We start from the raw sequence: 20,037 nt of genomic DNA on the forward strand, positions 1-20,037 counted from the left end.
ACTATAGACATACAGTTACACCAGCAACCATTTTTTTCACCCCCAGTTGAGACACTGTTTACAGCAACCCTGCTTTTCTCTTATTGCTAAGCCAGTGACAAAAATAGGTGTGTGGGGGTGTTCGTATACATGCTAGTGATAAATGACATATGTTTATCATAGATGAAGAGGATCAGAAATGAAAATGCCACATAAAATTGACACTATTGATTATTTTCCTTATCACCATCTTCCACTATGTACCGGGGCCTAAAATAAAAACAACAGCCTGAGACTTAACTGAGCTGGAGTCACAGCTCTGACAGATGGTTGTGCCAGACAAGCTCCTAATGTAGATCAGACCAGACCTGAGCACCTCACAGGCATTAGTGGTGCGGGCACCCTCCTGACAATGAGCAAGTGAAGATCCCCATGTGACGCAGGGAGTGAAGTGTCAATCCATCCAGGTCTTCATGTGCCTCTGAGTACACAGGACTAACTCCTTTGAAGTGGCTCACAGACATAAATGCAAGATTAGGCCCTCGTGGTTTACCTGAGAAGTCAGACGATGCTCACCATGGCACTTATGCCTTCTGTTAGACCAAGTAACTCTCCCACGGACATCTGTAGCAGAGTCAGGAGGTGAACATTAGTGCCACAGTGTGATTTTCCCCTCCAAGGTCAACTTCCAGCACAGATTCTGTAAACTGGACCTATAAAATGAGCTCTTTCAGCAAGAAGCCATACTGGCACAACTGTTGTAAGTTTCTAGGGCTTTCTGTGAGTCTGGTTTCAGCATAATTGTGCTGTTGCAACATGTATAGGGCCTTGGCCATATCGTTCCTGGATTATTCAGAAAAGAAAAAATAATTTGGCAAATGGGACTTGCATGACCAGTGCTGTGAACAACTGGCTGCCTTTCTTAAATGAAAAGTTTTATGACAAATTGGCATTTGTTGTTGAAATGACAAATGCATCTTTCCCCTCTGTAGGCCTTTCCACCTGCTACTCCATGGATGATCACACCATTCATGCACTGCATTCCAACTGAAAGGTTCTTCACTTTCAAGGTGACTGGGGCTTGTCAAAAACGAAGGTATTATTTATGAAATAAGAGAAGTGGTTATTCTAATTAAAATTACAGCAACCACAGGTCCTGTATTAAGGCTTGTTTCACCTGCATGTTGTTCCCCATCTCCCTTAAGGCACACTACAGCAGGGGCAGGATGCTGTATACCCCATTAAAAGGACCATGCAGAGATATTTTGATGTTGCAGAACTTCTAATCCTTCACCATTCTCTCAATATATTCCACCCAACATCATCCATTCCATCATGTCTGGAAATTCTTTGTATGGCTACAGTCTCATCTCCCAGATGACCCAGGCAACCTGGCTACTGCACCAGACTAATTGACTTCCAAGGGCATAAGACCCTCATGAGTTTTTTAAAATCTGCTGATGTAAGCAAGAGAAAGCCTGGGAAAGAAGTAGGTTAACAGAAGTCAGTAGCACAAGGAGCTTTCTTTCCTATAAACCACTAACAGACAGAGTTGAGAGATGGGGGAGAGGAGAATGATTGACAGAAGAGATGAGGGACAGAGAGAGGCAACCTTGATCTCTTTCTTATTTATTATAATCTTTTAAAAAAGAGAAAAATTACAAAACAGAAGAAGAAAATACTTAGAAGGCAAGGTTTCCATAGGAAAAAAATATTTTATTTTTTTAAGAACAAATTCAGTTTGAAACAGACGTGGAATGTGATTTTCATAATTTTCATTTTCTGGGAACTAATTGCAATGTGAAACTAAAGCAGATTTCAAACTTATGACCGGCTAGTTTTAAAACAGAACAAAACAAAAAACCAAACAAAAACCCAAAACACAAACAAACAAAAAACAAGCTAAAACAACAACAAAAAATTAAAAAAACAAACAAACAAAAAAAACCACAAAAAGGAAATTAGAAATCATTTATAACTCAAGCATAATACTGTGTTACTTACAAACTTGACAAAGAAATTCTTAAATAAATACTCATGGTACACAATTTCAGCACAAATATGCGGCAATTTGGCAACCTTTTATACCATTTTTTTCCTCAATACAGTGCAAAGGGGAATGACACTGCCTTTAAACAAGCTGTAGCTAAATACATTGCAAAATTCAAATTTTATACAAAACATCTTGCTCGGACTTTATAAAAAACCAACATTGCTCTATATACACAATCTGGTTAAGAAAAGCCATTTTTGTCTTGTTTTCATGTGTTTCTTTTTTTATTATTATTATTTAAAAAGGTGAATAAGGCTACTGTAACACCCCAAATCCATATACAGTAAATCTGAACCTATTTACAGCATCTTCACTTAGACATGATGGTGCAAATTCCAAGTTGGGTGACTGGGGATGATCATACAAGCAAGGCATTTACAGTAACTTTTCAAAGCTGGACCAACGTCAAATAAAGGAACAGTTGGTAGATTGTCATAATTCTGCACCAGACACAAAACAGACGCACAGTACAATTTTTTTTTTTCAATTGGTTGCAGGTTGCTCTTGAGCAATTCATCTGATTTTTTTTTCACAGTTTAGTACATAACTAGAATGTAGCAAACTTTTGAAACAGATTTGATTTAATAGGAATCAGTATCAGTAAACCCATCTCTTCCCTTCCTTCCCCTCCCCCAAAATAAAATCTTAATGACTTACAAGAGAACCTTGTATGGATGAATTCACAGAAAGGAAGGGTTGTTGAAAAGAATTACATATGTACTGTAGTTAGTCACCATGGTAACCTTCCACAGAACCATGGGTTGAGATTTTTTTGTTTTGTTTCTCTCTTTTGGACCAACATCCCAGCATCATTTTCAGGTTCAGAAAACAGAGAGAGTGATCATTTCTATGACAGATTTTTTTGTTTGATTTTTTTTCTTGCAGGTGCTCACCGGAGGTCTGAGAACCCCAAAATGCTGTTGCTACATTTTCTTTCCAAATCAGAAAGCAAAGTGTTACCATAGTAACATGACTACGTTAGAAATGTCTATTTGCATAGCACATATAAAAGTAGAGTTTTTTTATTTCCTCCCCAGGGTGGGAGCTTTAGGGGAACAGCCATGTTAAAGAGAAAACTTTAACCTTAAAAGCCCCCTCTAGGAACCTCAACAAAATCTACAGAACACATCAGTCCATAAGGCAAGGGAAAACACAATACAAAAAATAAATGCCGGCACACCCTGTCATCAGTAAATACATGACACTCTAACATTGATTTCCTAATATTTTGGGCTTTTTATTTCTTAATTTTATCTCATGAGATGCTTTGCATTATTTTTTTATATACTCTCATTTGTTATTTGATGGCTGATGTTCTTCCCAGAAGTAATGTGGGGGTTTTTTTGGGTTTTTTTTTGTTTTTTTTTTAAAATGTGTATATATATATATATATATGCATATATAAACATAGATATGTGTGTATATACATATATACACATACACACACACACACGTATATATATATGTAAAATGATGACAATTTAAGACTATGCAATTGCCGCAAACAAATTTCACATCTTCTGGTGTAGATTCTGTGCAATCTCAAAATATATATTAGTAAAAAATAGCAAACCAAAAAAGAAAAAAAAAAAAGAAAAAAAAAAAAAGAAAAAAAGAAAGAACAAATGAAAGAAAATCTCTCACTTTATATCCCTTGTGTTCTATACACCTATTATAAATAAGACATAGCTTTCTTCTCCATCTCAGTGTCATAATTTATTTGATTCTTACGGACTGCAAGAGGTTTGCCATATGTGCTTTAACTTTGCAACAGAGCACCAATGAACTGCTGTGTCAGTCACAGTACCTACACTTGCTGTGCAGGGACAGCACTACAATAAACCAAAGTGTCAAAAGGCTCAGTCAGAAAGAAATTCTGGCTTATTTTTAGAGATGAGAAATGGTTTGGTTTGTTTTTTTTTTTCCCCACAACTTTACCAGTGATAGAATGACAGCTCATTTGACCCTTTGGCTTATAATCACCTTGGTCAGATTTGGCTCTCTGCTGTTTTCTTAAATGCTTTCCCTGTGTTGAGTATAATGTGATAGTATAGCAGCTGAGTCTGCCTAAAAGTCATCCTAAGCAGACTACATTTTTGCTACAGCTTCAAAGCTGTATATTTTATTGCCAGTACCACAACAGCCCTGCCCCAATATATTCACAGCGGCCTGCTATTGTCTTGTCCTCTCCAAGCTTGTTCACTTACTAACAATACCCCTTTGTTATACTGTATTGAAGGTACTATTTTGTTTCTGCACACTGGTATTTGATAACCATTAATTCCTTCAAATGCAGCCCTAATCCCCCACGTGTTATTGTGTCTCCTACTTGCCTCTTAAAACTTAGCATACCAAAGTGCTGTGCTACCTAAATGTCTTTTTTGTTTTCCTTTTTCACTTCCCAGCTTTTATTTTTGAGGCAGCAGTATTCAATTGCCACTGCAGTCAGCCCTTCCCTCCACCACCCAGTCCTGCTCTTGACTTTGTTGACAGCATAACTTTTTGGCTGGAAGGTTCCTTATAATCAAACACAATTTCTATAAATGCATTACCCATTCAAGTGAGGCTGCTGTAGCAGATGGATGGAGCGTGGATCTCCAAACATTAATGTTCCATTAGTGATTCAGGAGGTGGAGTGAAAAGAAATCTTATGTGAAGGATGGCAGAGCCCTGGATAACAGAAACAAATGGAACAGTGACGGACTAAAAGCAAGAGAACTTTAACAAGTCTTACTCAGACACCAAGGTCTGTGTGACAAATCCAGTACGCACTGAGAGAGACACACAAAAGTCAGAAGATTGCATTTCAAGCTTGATATATCCTAGAGCACCTTCCTAGGATGCCTAAAGCTATTAACATCCACAGATCACTCCATCTTCCCTTGGCTTTTGTACATGCCTGAACGCCTGCAGCACATGGCTTTGAGGATGATGAATGTAACGAGAGTACAGCAATCAGAATGGGCATCTTCTACATAAAAGTCTTCCAGCTTTTAGTGAATACTTATTCACCAAGATAGGAATTCTACAGACTAGGTAAGCTGTCCAGCTCGCGTTGGCTCCCGGAGAAAGAGCTGTGGCCTTCTCCCCTCCCTGTGCTTGAGTCAATGCTTGCGCACAAGGTGTCATCACAAACTCCAACAGAAAGCATTTGACCAGTGAGTTTCCTCTACGACTCAACTGTACCACAGAGTTGGTTGTGTGTTTCTCAGACCTTGTAATAAATGTTTGCTGGACTCTGAGGAGGCATCTCTTGAACTATGTACACCGGATGTCCATAGTCGCCGCTGACCTTTTCATAGTGGGGGCAAAAGACACTGTCTGCAGTCCTTAGAGGAATGATAATGTCACTGGGCTCAGAACCATTGTTGTTGCCACTGCGTTTTGGGGTGGCTAACGTACTAAGTGAGAGAGTTGTCGTGTGCTGTGGTGAATGCTTCCTGTGTCTTCTTCGATATTTCAACAAAAGAACCACCAAAGTGATGATGATGACGATGAAAATGATGCAACCTGATGCAATCCCTGCAAATAAGGCCACCTCTGAACCCAGTATACTGGAATGCCCCGCCTTACTGCCATCTGTGCTAGATCCTGGAAAGAATGGAAATACAACAGACAAAAGTTATTGCCATCCTGCGATCCGTTTATGCTGCTTAAAAATGTGTAGAGTAAGCAAGACTGAAAGAATTAACTGACAGCTAGACTTTGACAGACCAATTACTCTGTTAGATAGCTAAATGCAAACAGCCGAAGTCAGCAATCAATATTAAACAAGACTTTGTGTCTGTTGGTCTCACTTTGTGCTGCTCCCAAACCACCCTGTTTCATACATCATCATCCATCAGCAGCGAGGACCGGCACTGACAAGGGAGCCTTTGACACACACAGCATCTTTTAACAGATGCTGGCCAGCCCCAGGCAGCAGAGAAGGGTGGGACAGGACTGTGAGGGGAAAATAACAGAGGGAAATTACAGTTCTCAGGAAAACTGGTACTGTTCAGTGTCACACTGCTCTTCTGCTATTATATCTTTTGCATACTGATCTAAGTGAAACCATCCTTACTGCCTCTTTATGTGGACTCCTCTTGTTCACACACGAAACAAAGAAGCTTGAGACAGCGTGGGAGACAGGAAAAATGGCTAAGGCATATTGTGTTTGTATTAACTTACATTTACTTAAAAGAAAACAACACAATGTATTTGGTAGTCAGGAAAAGCTCATGTGCTGATCACCCTATTGAGTGTTTGGTACCATCACAACATTGTATTATTTGTAACAAAAACTAAATGAGTACTAATTTGACATTTTCTCACTTGAAAATTTGGACCCACTTCCCTATCTTGATGCTTACTCAAGCTGCAGATGCTACTCCTGTGTAACTGTGAACTTTTCATACTGGAACCTCCTTAGGAAATGGCTGAAGCCTGCCCATCAACCACCATATCAAAGATCCATTAGTTCAGTAACTAGTGAAAGAGCTAGTATGGAAAACTTGCAGCCATTTTCAGGATCCCTAGAATCAATTGCCAGCAAGTTTTCCTTTCTAGCATTCCCAATTAATCAAATTTTCTTCCAGAGACCTTGGGTCCTAAGAGTTATTTTTTTCCCTTGTTTGTCTCGTGTCTGAAATGAATTCAGAGATATTTGTTAGGAGCTATCCGTTTACCTTGTTTAGGTAATTATTTAAAGAAATTAGTTTTTTTAATTTAGTGAACGATGTGTATACTTTACATGGTCAGTTAAAAGATTAGGGCATTAATTATAGATGCCTTGAAGTAAACTTTATAAACGGCTGCCGAGAACCACTTGATGTATTATACGGGAAGATAAAGACAGAAAGACTCGTTCATCTGCCAGAGTACTAAATGTAAAGCAGCATTTACCATCGTAAAGCTGCTTAGTGAACATCCTATCCAAAAACTTTCCTGTAAATGAGTAACATTCTCACAAGATGTAATTAACTTCTACTGCACAGAGGAAGAGGGGAGAGAACAGCTGCTGCCAAAACTTGCAGCTCCCACTCCACCCAGCGCCGCCTCAAAACTGGCTTTTGCTTCACCTCACTATGAAAACATTGTTTTTTCTGGCACTTTAATGGCAAAATAAAATGCATTTGGGGACAAAGGAGGAGACTTTGCCAGACTATGCTTCCCCAAGATGTGAGCCCCACCACACCTACCTGAGTGGTCCTTCACAAAGGGGCTGGTGGTGGAACTCTTCCCATTGGTGCCAGCTTCCTGCTCAGGGCGCTTGGTGGGATCTGTGTGCCGGGGCAGCCCCGCCAAGTTGGGATCTGGGGGAGAGAAAGAAGACTCATGCAGCTTTGGTGCTCGATGGTACGGAGCCTCAAAAGCCAGCTCTAGGTACCTCCTGAGACACGAATGGTTTTAAACAGAAGCATCTTTATGCAAAGGACTGGGAGATATAAGAACGTAATTTTCCTTTTAAAGCAAAATGGTTATATTAGTTATTTCAGAGGTTTAGATTGTGAGGCCATCTGCAGAAACTATAAGGACTCCTGTAATTGGTAAGAAAAGCTCTGCAGATGACATTTCAGTTTAACTGAGGAAGCTGATTGACTACTAAACCAACTTCTACTTAGAAGAATAATTCTTTCTTCCTGCACAATAGGTTATCTATATGTGAAAAGAGACAATGAACAAAACCCTCTCTGTTATCAGAATTCATAACAAGCAAACTATAGAAATATTAGTTTCCCTCCTTTCATGTATTTTAAATAATTTTGAACAGCAGAGTTGTGGCTTTTGTTTTTAAAATAAAAATAAAAATGACAGCAGCACACTACTCCCAGGTGACCTTTCCTTCTAGGGATCTCTCCAATGGAGAGATCTTATTACACTAACCCTCCTGTAGAAATCTGTCAGTAGCCAAAGAAGAGAAAATAGGCTTTGCTTTCAGACTATAAGGGAGAAATGACCACACTATACTCAGTTAGCTCTCTGCTCTACATTGCTAAAAGAAGCCGGAAAACTAAAAGGACACTGAGACTGATCAAAGTGATTTCATGAAACAGCAGATGATCTTTACCTTGTCCAACTTTCATGAGGATCTTCATGGTTTTTGTCTGGCACACCCCTCCCTCCTGGTTATCCAGGCCCTCCAAAGACCCATTTGATGTTGCTGATTAAAAATAAAAGAAAAATAAAAAAATAAAAATAAATAAAAATCAGGAAATCAACAAGCAAAGTGATGTGAACATGAGTGTCTGAAAGCAGAAATCTTTCAATCTAGCAGGACCTGTTCTTGTTGCTCAGGCTGGCTGACCTATGGAAAGTTGTGAAATGTTGAAAGCCAAAGGAATGAATACACTGGTAAGGCATACAATATATACAAATGGAGGAATGTGTTATCGAGGTGTCAAATTTACCCACTGACCTTTTTTCCTATGCACAATTGACTGACTGACCTGGGATGAAAACACAGCACCTTGCTAAAAGGTGATGGAGTCAGCTGAAAAGGAAGCCCTGGCAGGCTCAGAGGAGCAGAACACTGAAATTCACCTTTTTTTTTTCTTCCCCCCAACAATATCTTTATAATCACTACATTACACCTGCTTCCTCTACTACAAATCTCCTGCTGGAAGAAGTGAACGCATACAAAAGAACCAGGTGAAAGCTGAGATTCTGCACTGATTGGAAACCCATTTAATATTTTAAAGTACAATCTCACTTTTCTCAGCATTGAGGAGCCTCCGCGGGGGTGGGTAGCAGGAGGGGGGGAATACTCTCTGTTCTCACAGAAACCTTTTAGCTTGTACAAACAAGTGGGTGCTTTTCCCTGCATTTGTATTGTTCTCACTTATCTAGGTGCCGGCTGGAACCACACGCCCTGGGTGCAAGCTGACACTGCAATGAGATTGCAAAGCACAACTCCCTTGGAGAATCCAAAATGTTGAGTCATGGTCCAGGGGTGTGCCACCACCACTGCCCGAGCCAGCTGTTGTTGCAAAACCCCAACAGCTGCTGGAAAACTATTTGGCAGCTCCCCAGGTGTGGGCACTGGTGCCACGCAGCACCAGGCACCATCTGTGGTGGCAAAGCAGGCACGTCTGCCAGCCATGGACTGCAGCTTCACTATTTAGGGAATGCACCAGCATCTTTCCCACCCCCTAGAGGTGGAATTTTCACCATTATTCCCTGGAGCTGTGGACCCAAGGCCCAAAATGCTGGTAGTGGGTGGGTGCATGCAAGCACACCGGCAGCAGGCCACAAACAGAAAATAGGAGATCATGGAGCTCACCACTTGCCGTGGCTGTGGTAACTGCTTAAGCAGCACTTCCCTACCTCTGTCCCTCTCCTTTCATTTCAGGGATCTCATTCAGCCAGGGCTTCACACTGTTTGGATCTTCGTTTTAATTTCTCATTGCTTCTCTTTCACCTTCCTCGGGGATTTTCTTTCAAGTTCAGCCTATGTATTTTTCCCTTTTCCTTCACAATGTCTTCCTAGCCCCATGGCAGTATTTTTCTTGATCTAATCTCCTCTCTAGCTGTAAAGATATAAACCCCATACTGCTGAACCCTGCTTTCTAGCCTTTGATCTACTTCTTGGTTTTGTTCTACTTCTGCCTCTTTTGTGATCAACTCAAATTACTGCCACCATACAAACGTCCCAAATTGTGCTTTCTTTTCCTAAAATTCCCTCACAGATGGTCCCTCCCAGTTCCACCTCTTGTTCCCTCCCTCCTGTAAAAAACATTACAATAGACAAAAGTGCAACTACTTCTTTCTTTTCTAACTTGCAAAAAGACTTCTTAAAATATAAAGGAGCACAATGAGTAATTTAAGATAAAAGCCGATTTGAAATGTGCCACTGCATTGCCAGGCTTAGAAAATAATGGAGACATATAGTTTTGTTTTCTTTTGTTTTTTTTCCAGAGGGAAAAAAAAAATCAATACTAAGAACTAGTTCTGGACATAAATCAAACGTGTCTTCGCTGAAAGTGTTTTTTATGACCTATTTGCCAATGTACTAGCACAAGGACAAGGGAAAAAAAGCAGTAAATAGAAATACCAAAGCTGAGCATCAGCGGAAAGTACAACTAATAAACACTGACTTTATCTAGCTTTTTTTTTTTGTAATTCTTTGTTTGGTGTTTAAATTGAGGCGATGGGTGCTCACATCTCTTTAAACACCTTCTACTAGATTTTAATTGAACAGAGTGCTGCTGGTTCTGAACATCAATGCCTTTTTATTCTTCAAAGGCCTATCCATTTAACCCAGAGCAGGAGACCCCAGTAAGATGCAGAGGATGCAGTTTGACCTCAGTGCAGAGTAAGAAAGTAAGATGAGGAAAAGGATGCAAAACTATTTCAAATACAATTTCCAAATGGGAAGGCCCAGATGTACAATGAGTTTGGTTGTGTGCCTACGCAAGCGCAATCTGCTGCACTTGCCTGCTAAAAGAATGCTTTCATGGCTTTGATGTCAGATGAATGAATTTGCAGAAGTATTCACTTTTTCTACAGTTCTTCAAGGGTTTTTTGGGAAGCTTATGTTATAGCTCAAAGTACAGACTGCTACGTCCAGAGGAATGGGGAATTTTCAAAGAGGAGCATTTCAGTGACAAAGGAAAGTTTCCCTCTCAGCTTCTCTCTGTAATTAAACTGACAATTACCCAAGGCCACTGGAGGAAATTATTTTTCAAAATTCATTAAGACTATAGAAATATAACCTCCCATATCCCTAGTGTACCAGGAAGAAAGTGAGTAGTTTTAAACACATCTTTTCAAGCTTTGAAAAGCTGCATGGAGAAAAGGAAGTAATCTGGGACATCAGAGAAAACACAGTTTCATACTGCAAAGGTCTCTTGACAATTTAGTGTGCAGAAGTCAAACAAGGGAGTACAAAATTATCCTCAAACACTTGCTGCTGCATTCCTGTACAGATCTCTAAATAAAAATTATACCTGCTATTGTGTAAACTCTTCCATTACACTCATATTTGGGCAGCAAAAATGTATCTGGAGCTCTCCTCATTCTGATAGGGGTTGGACTAGATGATATTTAGGATCTCTTCTTACTGAAACAATTCTATGATGTTATCATTCTATCCCATTTCCAAAAAGTTTGTAATAAAGAGTTTCAGGTATAAGCACAGAAATATGAACCAAATTCCTTGCGTTAAACTAGAAAAGCTACTCTCTGTTGTGTTTATATGATCAAATTGTAGACATACAGTTTATTTTTACTTATATATATCTAAAAAAGAGTATTTGGGGTTTGTTAAACTTAAGTCTAAATATGTATATATTTTAGAGGCAATCACTCACACATGAACTACCATACATGGCCCTGTGCTAAGACAACTAGGTACTACTCAGATATTAACATAAATTAACATAATTAATGATTAATATGAAGTTTCTCATGAGTATTAAATGTTCTCAGGATCCCACACTTTGCTTTATATTCATACAGCAAGACACAGGAAACTGAGAGTACAATGTTGCTAAACAGGTAGCAAAATATTTTTAAATCTTTTTGAGTACCTCAGGTTTTCTGAGGCCAGACCTGTTCCACTGGTGTCAATTGCAAAACTAATATTTACAGTCAAAAGCATACTACATTATTTAGCCAACAGTTTATGCACACCTACAAATATACAAGTGCCCTAAAATTTATTAATTTTGAAGACTTTCTGACAAAATCATAATAATTTATAGGCAGTGTTTGCAGCAGTCAAAAATTATATTTGAGCTCCACGTAAACACTGTGTCTGCACTCCTTGAATACACAAGCAGCTGCTATTTTATAAGGAATTTAAGCTCAGGTTTTCATTTTTCAGTTTTGTAGACTACTGCCTAGCATATCGTTTCACTTACATGAAAGGAAATGAAATGATTCAGACCAAAGAATTTAATTCCAGTCCTGACTTCCTTTTATTTAAGAAAAAAAACAAAAAACCAAACAAACCAAAGTAAAAATCTGAATTCATGAAAATCAATGTATGATGTCCTACATTTGTTTGCTTTTAAAACTTCACAAGTGTTGTTTATTATATGAAATGCTTTAGTCATAAATGCAGAGGCAGGGAACCAGTGAGCAAAGCAGAGTCATTTGACAAGAATAATTCCTGGCTATGATTCTTATACAGTCCCCGTGGAGAGGAAGTAATATTACATTTTAATATGTCTTCATTTGATTGTTATTACTCTGCCTCCCAGGAGGCCAAGCCACTGCATGGATCTTGGCTGTTTTTAACCTATCAGGTTGGTAACATTGCTCTAATCAGATGGAGAATTAAGCTGCTGGATTTGTGCCTGTATATAGCTTTTCATTCACAAAGAGTTTAGAAATGAAGGCACAGTCAAAAAAATTCAGCTTCTTTCACTCCTAAAACATACATTACAGAATGAAAAAATGTCATCACAATTACCTAAAAGAAAACACCACCAGGATAAAATCTCAGCCTCTTGATTCTGCCACAATTATTACCCACACTTTTACATTTTAAGATTATGAAAAACATTACCTACTTGCAAATTAGAAGTCGTATCCTTTGAACCAACAGAACTTTATAACACATTTATTTATGGAGTTTGAATATGGAATGGGCTGCATGGCTGCAGAAAGAAATTAGGATTGCTGTACTTCACTTCCTTGTCGAAACTATGTAGGCTTTGAAACAAAGACTATAGGAATGACTGAGTGATGTCAGCAGATGATGGAGGACAAAATTAAATTTTTTGCCCCTTAGTGTGCTGGATGATACAAATAATTTGGCAATGTATCGGACAGCACTGACTGGGTCAAGAATTAATTACTGCTGGTGTGGAGCTTTGAACAGAAAAATTAAAATTGCTGGTTTCTTTGAGTAGATCAGAACTGTCCAATCGTAGTTATTTTCACCAAACTTTTCTTAAATATCGCTTGAATCCAACATGAGAGAGGTTTCTCAAAAATCAGAGCTAAATAAATAAAATCAAATAACCCTCCCCATCTTCACTTCTCCTCAGCTATGCTTAGAAATTGAATGGAAAAGCCTAAACAGCAGCAAGAAAAAAAAATCCACGAAAGCTTTAGATCCAACAGTAGTAAGAAGTTATTGTTAAAGCAAAGCTGCACTTGATCTCATATGCACTCACAGGATTACTAAGCACATGCAAAGCTTTTGAGGGTTTTTTATTTTATTAAGTAACAGAATACTATTTTGGCCAGGTATTGTGTGTTTCTGTTCTGACTGCTTTCATCTGCTTTTGGTCCTTTTAATGACTCTCTTAGTAAAGCACCAAATAAATAATTCTTCTTTCCCATAAATTATCTAAATTTATGGGACAGGTTTAAGTACACCAGAAATCACACACTGCAAAACCACAAATCACAGATCACAACACAGAGGTTGTTTCTAGACCAGCCAGGGATGGAGAACAAGGCAGCTGAGGTAATAGAAAGTGTTTTAATTAAATGTTGTTTTTTTTTTTCTTTTTCTCACTTAGTAGCAATGCCAGATCTACATGGAGATCTGAAACAGCAAGAAAAAAAAATTGCTCAGACTTCTCACCAAAGAACAGGTAGCTTGGCAAACAATACATTGAGTGAGCTGCAGAAAGTTTTGAGAGAAGAGAAATATACTAATTACAACTAGAAATTAATGGTTTACACTTGCTTACAGTGAATGAAATGAAACTGACCCTGAAACGTTCCCTTTAAAAAAAAAAAAGAAAGAATCTTCCAAAATTTAACTACTAGCAGTCCCAAACTGGATCCACAAGAGCTAAAACTTAAATTGCACAAATTACTGTCAACGTGTTATCTGTGTTTCTAATTACAGACTGAAGACCTCCTCTGTTTTAACTTTTTGTGCTTGAACAATAAAACCACATCCTAACCTTTCTACTGATTTTAGAAACAAAGAAAGGATCTTTAAAAAAGATAAAAGCCTGTTAAATTTGCTCAATTTATACAATATAGGTCACTGAGACATTAACAGAAAATGTATAAAAATTGTTGACCAATAATTTTGTGTTTTTCTAGCATGTTTCTGTTTTTTCTTTCTTTTTTTTTTTTTTCCTAACTGAAAGGGAAGGTGGCAGCAGAACTTAGTGGTTTCTCAATGAAAAGACCATTGAGAAACTCTTATTTTCTCAATCTTGTTCAACACATTTATTTAAGCTAAAATAGATTTTTCTAGGTGTTTATAAATACTCTTGAGCCTTTTTTTGCTCTATTCACATATGAGGCAAAACTTCTACATGGAGGAAAGGACCAGATTTCTCCCTTCTTTTCCACTTCTCATGCTTCATGTTTTTTAAATTAACTCCTGTGTTGTATGTCTCAGGATTTATATCTAAGCAGGATCTACAAATTATATTTTGCCAGCAAGTAAGCAGCAATGCCCTCTCCAGCCAAGCTAAAACCAGAAGAAAATGAAGTAAAAACCAACCAAGCAAAACAAAAAACCCAACAGGTCCCTTCTTGCCTGGAAGAAGGCAAAATCTCTGTAGTGAACCTTGGTGATTCACTTTTCTAACCACAGCTCTAAAATGTACCTTGTCAAAATGTGAATGATATGACTCGTGGTACTCAGGTAGGACTTACATATACAAACTTATATGTTTGTATAATTCCCCATAAAATTCTCCACTTGTTTTAATATGTCAGGGTGGAAATGTATTACCCTTTTAACTTTTTTATAATTTTTTGGGGGGGGAGGAATGTAATGTGGAGGACACACACAAGACAGAACCAATCAGTACTGCACTGTAATATACTTTGGTATATACCAACTGTTTAATTCCAGGCAACCTCTGGAAATCCATGGAGTGTATTTCCCACATCTTGTGTTATCCAACTGAGAAGTATCATTCACACACTAAACACAAAATAGTACGTTTCCCCTCTTTCCTACATTCAGAAAGATTCTCTTAATTCCAGGGAGATGGTAACATCATACAACATGAATACAGTTGATAATAAAAAAGGCCTGTATGCCAACTAAGTCTCCCCATGGTTAGAAAAAGAGAAAAAGAGACAAAAGCAAGACAGAGGTGGAAATTTTAAAAAAAGCTGTGAGCTCCAACTGGTTTGTGCTGCCTATAATTTAAAAACTATCACCACTTTATCTCTGGGTTACAGAATAACACAGCTGAAGTGTTCTAAACAGTAAACTATTTGCTGAATTATTACCCATTACAGAAGGTCACAGTATGCACCCATCCACAACAAAACCCTACTTGCTTCACTGCTGTCAAGTATCTCTCTTGAAAAAGTCTCTTGAATGATTCAAAGAACATTAAAAAAATAAATAAAAGCATCTCAATACTATATGACTGTGAATGACAATTTAAGTCTTTCATTATAGTTAAGCATTTCTAAAAGTATTTCAGTTCTATATTTCACATACTTTGAGAAATGTTGTCAGATAATGATCTACTGCACACATGGTTGCTTCTAGTTTACATAAACAAATTACATATTTGTGAGCACTGAAGTAACTGTGGCAGATGTAAGCCCACTAATTATGATGTATTCAGGGTATGTCAGTAAGTATTGCATCTAAAACAGATTACCAGCTAGTTAACTTCACCAACCACAAATAACTATTTTACCTAAGTTCATCCTTTCTCCTGGCACACTACTGGCAAAAGCCTCTCAGGGATGGGGCGAAATATCTCCCCTCTACCCCAGCAAGCTTCACTTAACAGTTCAGCTGGAGGGAACTAATTCTATTAGTTAGCATTCAAGTTACACTGATTGTTGTTAATGACAAGAGGGCTTGCTGGAAACAAAAGCAGAAGCTTTAACATTAAATGAGGACCTATTTTCTATATCAAACCCACTCTACATCACTCTTCAGGGATTTTCATCTTGCCTTGAAAATCTTTCTGATTTCTGTCTCTAGCACTTGGATAAGAACGGGTTATAGCTAAAGTTCATATTAAATAAATAGCAAACCTCTTGCTCATTCTACTGTCACTAATTGCATGAAATGATATTAATGACCCAGTAATTGCTATACGAGTAGCACTGAAGTGGAAAACATCATTTTGAGGCAGAGTTCATCTCTAGGTGGTAGGACTTCACCAGTGACTGAGTTAATGCTTAGTGACAGTTCAGAATATAACACTACAGATGAGAAAATGTGCCAGTCTCATGGTTTTAACAGTTTAGGTGAACATGATGTTATTTGCTTTGACCACACAGAGTCCAGGAGCAACCCCCATAAAGTGCTACGGTAAGAGTTTGCCCTATAGATGAACCTCATTCCTTTCAGGGGAGATGCTCTATACTATTACAATCTAGAGCAATTTTCCACATGTTTGCTTCAATAAAAGAATACCTTCATCTCCCGCTTTTACATCAAGCACAACAAAAGCATGCTTTATTGCAAAACACAAAAAGCTATTTACATCATCAAACTATCCTTCAGGAACACAAAGTTTGGCACCTTAGTGCTGAGATCAATTATGACTCTATTGGATGACTGTGCACTTGGCAAAGATGATCAGAAGTTAAACAGTGTTTTGATTGCAGTTGGCTTTTGTTTGTGCTTAGAACTTTCAAATAGCCTTGGAGTGGAACTTAGTGAGGGAACATTGCTGAAATAAAGCATTCTGAATTTTCAAGGTGCTCCAGGACCTCTAGTTCAAATACTTGCCACAAGAAATCAAGGGGTTTAGCTTCTTCAGCAATGGCACATATGCATATCTTAGTCCATTTTAAGAAACTCCGATGGGCATGTAAGTTAATCCTTCCAATGTTAGGAATTTTGAAAACCCATAACTAGAGAGGCAAATCAATATTTTTAAAAATGTTGTTCACACAGTTTTTAATATTTCACTGATGTTTTACTAGTATTATTAAGTTTTGCTTTTTTCTGGGATTTTTTTTTCAACACAATTTATATAATTAATGTGCTGATTATGCTATTAAATCTGCTGTGGCAAGCCTCTAGACAGCAGGTGGAATAAATTTTCAGCTGGGGTAGGTGGAATTCCAGTTTCAGTTGGGGCCAAACACCGGGAAAGCAGCTTTACTGAAATGGTACTGGGGGTCCTGGTGGACATCAAGTTGCCCACTAGCCAACAATGTGCTCTTGCAGCAAAGGCAGCAAACAGCCTCCAGGGCAGCATTTGGCAAAGCACTGCCAGCAGGCAGAAGAATGGTGATTCTTCCCCCCTACTAAGCACTGGTGAGGCTACAGCTGGAGTGCTGGTTCACGGTCTCCCCAGTATAAGACAAACACCAGCTTATAAGAGCAGCTCCAGTTAGTGCTCATGTAGATGATGAAATAGAAGAGAAGTGTCTGAGCACCTATCAAAAGAAGATTCAGGGGGATCTTATCTGTGTATATACACCTGGGGGTGAGAGTAAAGAAGAGCCAATCTCTTCTCAGTGGTGCCTGGTGAAAGGACATGGAGCAATGGACACAAAGTGAAATGCAGGGAGTGTTGCTTAATCCTGAGAAAATTTGTTTAAATGTGAGGGTAACTGAGCATTGGAAAAGGTTGTCCAGGCAGCCTGGGGAGTCTCCCCATCCTTGGAGATAATCAAAACACAGCTGGATATGGTCCTGGGCAACTTGCAGCAGCAGACCCTGCTGGAGCAGGGGCTTAAATAGGGGACTACACAATCTGCAGACGTGCCAGCCAAACTCAGCCTTGCTGTGTTCTGTGATCAGTTGCACTGCTGGGGTCTAGAGCATCCGTGTGCCAACATAAAATACTTGAAAAACACATCCATCTCAGTTTCCCTGGCATGATTTGGATTCAGACTTCTGTTCCTTTCACAGCAGCTCAGTAAGCACATACGGACAGGTCTGCTACTGAGATTTAGTTATTTTTTGCTGTCTTCATCTACTGAACAGAAAACAGGTAAGTCATGCTAACAAAGTTCCAAATATGCTTTTTAAAACTAGACTTAGCAGCTTAGTATGGACTCTTCTCCAAGAACTGCTAAGACTACCTTAAGCCTAATCCTCCTTTAACTCACAGAAATATTTGAATAATTTTCTTGGAAGTGAAAAAAAAAAACAACAATTGGAAGATTGCCCATTAGGGCTTAGTATTATAGTAGGATTTATCAAAAACAAATCCTGAAATATTTTTCCTCCAAAGTTTTCAGGATTGACTAAAGTCAGGGAAGATAGTCCAAACTGACATTTAACCCCAATTTTCAACCATTTCAATCCTGGTTTTTAGCTAATGCATTTCTCAGACAAAAGTACATTTACCTTCATCCCAGCTAGGTCAAGACTTAAGTGAGGTAAACAATTTCAAGTGTTCAAAATCAATTTCATTAAGTCCTCCATATAAGCATATGCAGTTTCTGGCCCTATATTTAAGGACTTAAAATGCTGTAATATGGAACATAAACAATATAAGTAACTATATATAATAAAGACTTATCATCCCACTTAACGAGACAAAATGCTCATCACCAAACAGATTAAAAAATATAAATTAAATATTAAATAGGTTTCAGTATGCTTGTGTGCTTTAAAGTTTCAGTTTAGGCAGACGCTTTCCTCACAGCATGGCATGTCTCCCCAGTACACACTCCCTTGATTTAAAGTTACTCATATCCTGCATATAAAGCATAAAACACACACTCAACCCAACCCTGTTCTGCACACAGTCATATTAAGGATATATGTGTAAACCTGAGCATACAGAGAACTTGTAGAAGGTCAGGGTTTAAGCTGTTTTTTGCAAAGCACTTTAAGCGGCCCTTATTGTTGTATGGATTGTATATCCAGTATTTATAAATTGTTTATGAGGAACTAAAAAATGAGAAAAATAAATAAGTGACTAATTATACAGCTACCAACGAATTTTTAAAACCTGTTTAATTCATTAGTATTTCCTGAATAGTTCTTCCTTCCAATCTGAATAATTATTCTTCATTTTCATCTGATTCCGCATCTATTTGGAATATTTTGTGTGTGAGAATAAATGTATTTTTTCACAAGATGCCTTCAATTAACAAACTGAGCATTCCTATCTTTCATTTCCTTCCCTTAGGAATAGAGTAATAATAACAGATTTCCTGCTGAACTATCTCTGTCTACTTTAAAGGAGATAAACGGTTGGTATTGCCTAGGTAATGGCACTGAATATGAACAAAGTCCATCAATCTAAAATACCCTTATTCTCTTACAAGACCTGTGTGGTCTGGAATAAACCCCAAAGGACCATGACTCCATTAATCCTGTACGTTGTAGACTCTGTTAGAAATCTGAGGCTGCACAGACAGTGATTTTTTTTTCTCTCCAATAATATTATTTGTATGAGCTGTATTTATATTTAATTCAACAAGAGCTAAGTGGTATTGCTGATATATCCCTTAAAAGATTCTCATCAAAGTCAAAGACTGACCTCTGGATATCATTTTACAGTGAGAAGAAAATAATTTATCTCATTTTCTGAGCAAGGAGGAGGGGAAAGGAAAGAGAAAAAATGTGATCTTTGTACAACTGGAACTGGGGGGGCTATTATCACACAGGCTTTCATTAACACTACCACCAACAAAAAATAACAAAAGATTCCTGGACCACAAAGTCTTCAACAAAAACCATAGGAATCATCTTTGATAAAAAAGAAACTGAATGGAAATTCTGATACAGTTTTGTCACAGTTTTGGCTAGTTCAGAATCAACCCACAAACAAAGAAAAAATATTGTTTCCCTTTCAGTAGCTCTCACTAAATGCTTGGGAAGATGCAGGAGGCTGCAGACTGAAACTTGCCTCAGAAAGGTGTCAAGAGTGCCCAGCCAGCCAGATTAGCCAGTACTTAAACTGTCTGGTCAGAATACTAAAGTAACATTTTAATGTAAATCTATTTAGCCACGCAAAGAGATTTATTCTTCCCAGCTGGGCCATATTTTAGGGTACAATCTATATTGTCCTTTAATGTGTTCTTCCTCAGACAGTTATTGCCCTTTAATTGTAACAGAATGACAAAGTGAAAACATAAAGAGTTTTTTTCAAACTCAACTAATGCTTAAGTTTCAGAATGACTGTTTTGATTTTAAACGCCACAGTACT

The 20,037-nt window shown here is 38.2% G+C and overlaps 1 protein-coding gene across 1 annotated transcript in view; it reads right to left on the minus strand.

The window, feature by feature from the left end:
- Positions 1–4,436: 4,436 nt before the first annotated feature.
- Positions 4,437–20,037, minus strand: part of EFNB2 (ephrin B2) — a 42,719-nt gene continuing 27,118 nt past the window's right edge. The window contains exons 3-5 of the mRNA XM_071742838.1: positions 8,082–8,174; positions 7,213–7,326; positions 4,437–5,623 (exon numbers count right to left, since the gene is read on the minus strand). Coding sequence (XP_071598939.1) covers positions 5,241–5,623; positions 7,213–7,326; positions 8,082–8,174 — 590 coding nt within the window. The 3' untranslated portion in view covers positions 4,437–5,240. The remainder of the gene's footprint in view (positions 5,624–7,212; positions 7,327–8,081; positions 8,175–20,037) is intronic.

This window comes from Heliangelus exortis, chromosome 1, assembly GCF_036169615.1.
Source record: "Heliangelus exortis chromosome 1, bHelExo1.hap1, whole genome shotgun sequence".
NCBI classification, from domain to species: Eukaryota; Metazoa; Chordata; class Aves; order Apodiformes; family Trochilidae; genus Heliangelus; species Heliangelus exortis.